Here is a 6,000-nt window from a genome sequence, read left to right as displayed (position 1 = left end):
GCATTAATCCGTACGAAAATTCAAAAAAAATTCCCTTGTTTATGATTCGAATACTAGTTCTCAGTGAGAGGGGTTGTTTTCATTGTTTCTTGTTATAAGAGAATTTGTCTTATGTTTTTTCGTTGGTCATTTGGACCTTTTTTAAAAAATTAATTACTCGGCTCGTGTGGGTCGTAGAGAGTTAATTTTTTTTTTAAATTGTAGATAGTTCAAAGGACTACAATAATATTTTATTTTCTTAGCCAATACTCGCACCGTTTGCAAAATAATAAGGCAAGAGTTTGCTAAACAAAAAAACGACTTTGACTTAATATTACTTATTTTTTATTTGTTTCAACAAAAAGATTGTGCACTAAATTGATAGAAAATGTTGTAACGAACAATTCATTGCTTTATTTTTTGCCGTGGGACAATCTGAAGTCGAGTTATTCCCAAAAAACGATATTTTTGGGTGTTTTCGCACCGGTTTTGCATGCGTTCATTTATCAATAGCTCGGCCATCTTTGGTGATAAAGAGCTCATTTTTTCTGTAAAATGCAGGACATGAACAGGGCTACAAAATAGGTTAGAAAAATGTCAATCATGATATAAGCTTTTTTCGAAATAATGACAAAAATGTGTTTTTTAACAACAGAAATTTGACTTTAAATGGCTGCCATTTTATATTTACTCACTCAAATACAATGAAATTACATATAACGATAGAAAATATTATAAGGAAGAGAATGTATGTTTAGTTTTTGGTCTACGATAATCTGGAGCAAAGATATTAGCTTAGAAGTAAAATATCCCAAAAAATGCATTTTTGTGAATAACTCCGCTAAAAAGAATGATCAGGTGGTGAGAAATTGGGTTTAAGCCTTTTAAATATACCCCCATCGATCCATGAAATAAAAACAGACAGTGCCTCTCATCGCAAGGTCAAATGACGCTTTGACTGGAGTACGAATCCAATCATAAAATCCAATATAGGAACCTATGTGATATAAAAAAAATTTCCATCCATCATATATTTTTTAACAAGAAAAAAAAAACAAAGCTTTAAAAAAGAATAAACTCACAAGAATCCATCCATTTTAAATTTTCCAATAAGAACCTATAAGATACCTACATTCTCATATAAGAAAAATCAACTTCAACTCAAAATTAATACAAAAAAAAAAAACCCACTCCACATCTTCCACTCGAAATCTTAACGAAAGAATAATTTCTTCAAGTAAATAAGAAAAAAAAGAAATATACTAAAATACAAACAAGCAATAAGAAAAGTATCTCAACATTCCAAAGGGGTGGGAATATATTAATTCAAAACGAACACACTAAAACCAAATAAAACGAACACAAAAAAAATGAAAACATAACGATGATGAATAATCAAACAGAGGAATTTTCTCTCAACTTTGTGTGTATAGTTCAAGTCATGCCATACTCCTTGCACCCAAAACGACAAAAGTAGCTTTTACAAATACAACCATCTATCTGGTATCTCTGTGTTTGTAACTCTGAGTGAATATTTGATTGTAACTTGCCGACGATAAGTGCGCAGAGGATAGCGAATAAAAATCCACCTCTACCTTCTCATACAACCCACCACTCTATTCCCATCCAAATGAGACAGAAAATCCTATAAGAATTCTATAAGAGAAAACAAGACAAAACACAAGTATCTAAAGCAGTATTAGTTGAACCGAAAAAAACGTATCTTTTTGTTGTGTATTGTGTATCTGTGAAAAGACTCTGTGAGGAGAAGATGTGTGATGTGTCGTTAGGTCGAGCAATCGGTCGAGTCGGGTCGGGTCGTGTACCTTTTGCACCGAATGTTTTGCCAGTCAGGCTCTAAAAGGCCTTTCGAACAGCTGAGATTGCCGCATGGCGCATTATCATTTATTTATTATATTACACATTCGCTTCTCACTGTGATTTTTTACCTTTAATTCTGTTTTGTATCCTTCTTTAAAAATTTACTAAAAATATTCTATCTTATAAAAAAAAAAACTTTGAAGAATAATTATAAAAATTTTATTACACAAAAAGATACAATATCTATCGGACGTAGAAGGATTAAACTCGCACGAAATTTATATAAAACGCGCATTGTGTGGATTTTTGTTTAAATATTTCTTTTGTTTTTTTGAAAATTAATTAAATTTTTTAAATAAAAAATAAATCCTCGATCGTGGAAAAATAAAGTTATCAAGTGCAGTGACGAGATAAAAAAATCATGAAGTTTCGGTGATCACAAAATAATAGAGAATCTATATACAAAAAGCGATTAAAAAAAAAAAATAAAAAGATAAAGTGATCCTTGTGAAGTGATCGTGCAAAAAAAAAAAAAACTTTTTTTGGAATTTTTCTCAAAAAAATTTGAAGAAAAAAATAATTTTGTCCAAACTCCTTACAAAGGAGTCCTACTATAATTTTTTCATCTCCCTTCTGTGACAAAACCGCCAAAATTATTACCCACAATTCGCTCAGTGTGTACGGGGGTGGCGTTATGTGCGCCTCTCCGTCCACAGCAACGGGCTTCTTCAATCCCAGGCCTCAGCCTTCGGGCGAGTTGAGCGCCCTCGAATTGGGATTCCCGCGCAGTATGGCCCTAGTGGCGCCACCACCGCCGCCCAGTGCCTGGCATGATCCTAATCTAAGTGGACATTTGCACGGTACGGTGCCGAGCGTCGGTACCGGCGGCTCAACGCCATCCGGTTCATCGATCAAAGAGGATATGTCAAATATGTCAGGTGGCGGTGGCAATGGCGGCCATCATGGTGGAAATAATACCAATAACGGTAACAATAATAATAACGGTAACAATAGTGGCAATACAAATAATAATAACGGCGGCTCATCGGCGAATAACGGCGGCCTGGGGCCGATCATCAAGGACTACAAAGACTTCAAAGACTGCCTGCCGTCAAGTGTAACGCCCAATTCACAAGCAAACAGTAGTTCGCAGAGCAGCAATGGCGGCGGATCACAAATTGATAGTAAAAATCAAAATATCGAATGTGTGGTTTGTGGTGATAAGAGTTCGGGCAAGCATTATGGACAGTTTACATGTGAAGGTGAGTTACTTTTTTCTTTAACTGTCAAACTCTATCTGTCATTTGCAAAGTGACATTTCAAGTAGATTTTTGTAATTGAATGAATAAATCAGGTGAATCGAAATATTTCGATCCGCACGAATCTTAAAATCGATACTTAAAGAGGGTTAAATGTCAAATTGAAGATGATGATCAAGTTTTTTGTTATTTTATTTTTTATTATTATTGTGATCGACCATGAATAACTCAATCACAATAGGTGCAGGCACGCGAATTTTTCTTTTTTTCTTCATTCTTTCAATTTCTTTTGTTGTTTTTTGATTGTTGTTGTTGTTGTTGATGGCTCTCCGCATGGAGCGCTGGCGTTGATGTTGATGTGCTTTTCATAAAGGTTTCCTACACCATTCATTTTTCTGTGTGTGAAGAAGAAGAGTGTAGGAGGATTGGATTTTTGACAGGTCATAAATAAACTGACAGTTTGAATTATGAGAAATAACAATCTATCTATGGTTTTGGATGCAAAAAGTTTTGTATATCTTATAGATGGAAAATGGACAGACAGACAGAATATAGATGGATGAATGGATTGTATGAATGAATGCAATGAAAATAGATTTTATTTTGTGCAAATCACGGTACTGACATTTGAAATATTATCAACTTTTTTTTTTTGTCTTCTGTTAATTTCATAACTGGTTTAGTTTTATAAAGGTGCGAAAGGTTGCAAATCGATTGGTAAAGATTGGAGTGAAGCAATTTTTTGTGTAGGAATTTTTAGATATTCAAATTAAGGTGGAAAGGTCTTTTCGTACGGTCTCTATTCTCTATATTTGGAAGATTGTTATTGCACTTGTTTTAGTAAGAAAACTTCTTTAAAAAATATTTTAAAAATTGTTAAAAGAAATAAAAATCAGATAGAAAATTTAGCTTCAAAGCGCTTAACTCTAATTTGACTAATGGATTCTACTGAAAAAGGCTTCAAAAAGCAAAACACTAAATGTTGAGCCGAAACAAACAAAAACTGGCTTAAAATCGAAGAAAAATTTATTGCCTTGCTAAAGGTTTCTGCTCCTATTTCATAGTTTGTTGAGTTCTATTTCCTATCAATTAACTGTTTTAGTATGGTTACTTTTTCTTTTAGCGTTATTTTTTAAATTTTTGATTCAACAGAGATCAATTTTCCAATTCTAAGAAAATCACAGATTACTTGCTGCACATCACGAATGTAAAACATCAAGTCAATGAATGCCTTAAGCCTCGAGTGTATCTTGTGTTTTTCTTATAAAACTTTCTAATAGAATTTACCGTCGCGACGGTGATGATCTAAATTGAATTCAATTTTTTTTCAAGTTTTTATCACTCTTAAAACACACCTCACGAATGTGGAAAAACGTAGTTATTACGTTTGTGTTTTTAGCTTCTTCAAATAAGTGTTTGAAGTGTTAGTCAATTTTTTTAAATAAAAAATCGTATAACTTTTAAAAATATATTTGGTCCTCAGAAATTTAGAGCTATTCAATTATTCATCGAAAAAATTGATAAATTTCTTTGCGTTCTCGGAATTATTTACATCTTATTGATAATTTGTTTTACTTGTCCAAGTTTCCAAATAAAAAATCGGAAAATTAGATAATAATTCAAATAACTCTAACAAAACCCTCATGAAAAATTGTAATTTTTATTTGATTTTGTAACGGTATTTGTGTCTTCTCGCATAAATTTGCATAAAAACAATATAACAACCTCCAAAACAAAACTAAGTCCCGAAACTATTGATGCCTTTACCAAAAACAACAATGTTAAAAATCTACCAATATTCTTATAAAATAAAAATGTTCGTTCTTTGTGATTCTCATCATTCCAAGGGACCTAATTTTGTATGGTTTTTATCATAAAATCTCTTCTATTGTTATCATTTCTAATGATTGAAATCGTTTATCATAGTTTTTTCATCAAATCACTAAAATTAAATAAAAAAAACTTCGTTCTTGTTGATTCTCATCATTTTAAATATCAAAATTACACTAAATTGCTATGAAATTCTCCTATTAAATAAAATATGCTTTTCGCAAGGTTTTTTGTGTGGCGATTACGAATTTTAAGTTAAAAAAGTCTATATTGAAACATTTTTAAAACAATGAAACATTAATTCATCGAAAAAACATATAAATTGTTTTCGTGAAAGCTTTGAATGAAAATGAATGAAATTTAACGATTTTAAGTGAGCATCTTCGAAAATTACCTATGTAAAAACTTTATTAAAACTCATTTAACAATTAAATCTTACGAACTTCTTAAAAATAATATTGCTTAAAGAAGGTAATCTTATATTTGATTCATCATTTCCTCCAAAATTTCTTCATAAATTCGAACTGTTTCGGAAGCACTTGAAAAATAAGTTTTTATCAATTTCAAACGGTTTTGTATATTTTTCTACATCTTCTAACACCTCGAATTATCTTCTTATAAGATTCTTTTGACTATTCTTCAAATATTTCAACTATTACCAAAGGATACCTAGTGCCAAAAAGTATAAAGATAAATTTTCTAACGCCTTCAACAAAACTCTCCAAAACTTCATCCAAAACAATCCTCATTCAAGTGTCCCTTTTATAATAATTCTTCTTCGAAATAATTTTTATCTTGTTCTCATCTAAAGTTTCATCTTCATCTTCTTCGTTCTATCTATTCATTTAAAGAACAAAAAAAAATGTATCTCAACAAAATAATTTACGATGTCAAAACAGCTCGTAATGATAAAAATAAAAATGATAATAACCTCCTATTATTGTTGTTGTATCTGTTTTCTTTCTGGAAAAAAAAGTGACTATATTATAATCTTTGTCTTTGTATCTTTTGTTGTATCCATAATATGGTAGTTTAATGCGAAGAACGAGAGATAGTATGTTCGTTGGTCTTGTTTCGGTATCTTTCGTCGGTATTATTTCTGTCTGTCGGC

General features: G+C 31.4%; 1 protein-coding gene across 1 annotated transcript in view; it reads left to right on the top strand.

The window, feature by feature from the left end:
- The first annotated feature begins 1,747 nt into the window (after positions 1-1,747).
- The window catches only part of LOC129917840 (steroid receptor seven-up, isoforms B/C), a 46,726-nt gene continuing 42,473 nt past the window's right edge, over positions 1,748-6,000 (top strand). Inside the window, exon 1 of the mRNA XM_055998022.1 lies at positions 1,748-3,062. Coding sequence (XP_055853997.1) covers positions 2,495-3,062 — 568 coding nt within the window. The 5' untranslated portion in view covers positions 1,748-2,494. The remainder of the gene's footprint in view (positions 3,063-6,000) is intronic.

The sequence above is a fragment of the Episyrphus balteatus genome, chromosome 4 (assembly GCF_945859705.1).
Source record: "Episyrphus balteatus chromosome 4, idEpiBalt1.1, whole genome shotgun sequence".
Classification (NCBI taxonomy): Eukaryota; Metazoa; Arthropoda; class Insecta; order Diptera; family Syrphidae; genus Episyrphus; species Episyrphus balteatus.
Note: the sequence above shows the minus strand (reverse complement) of the source record. Positions and strands in the feature narration are given on the sequence as shown.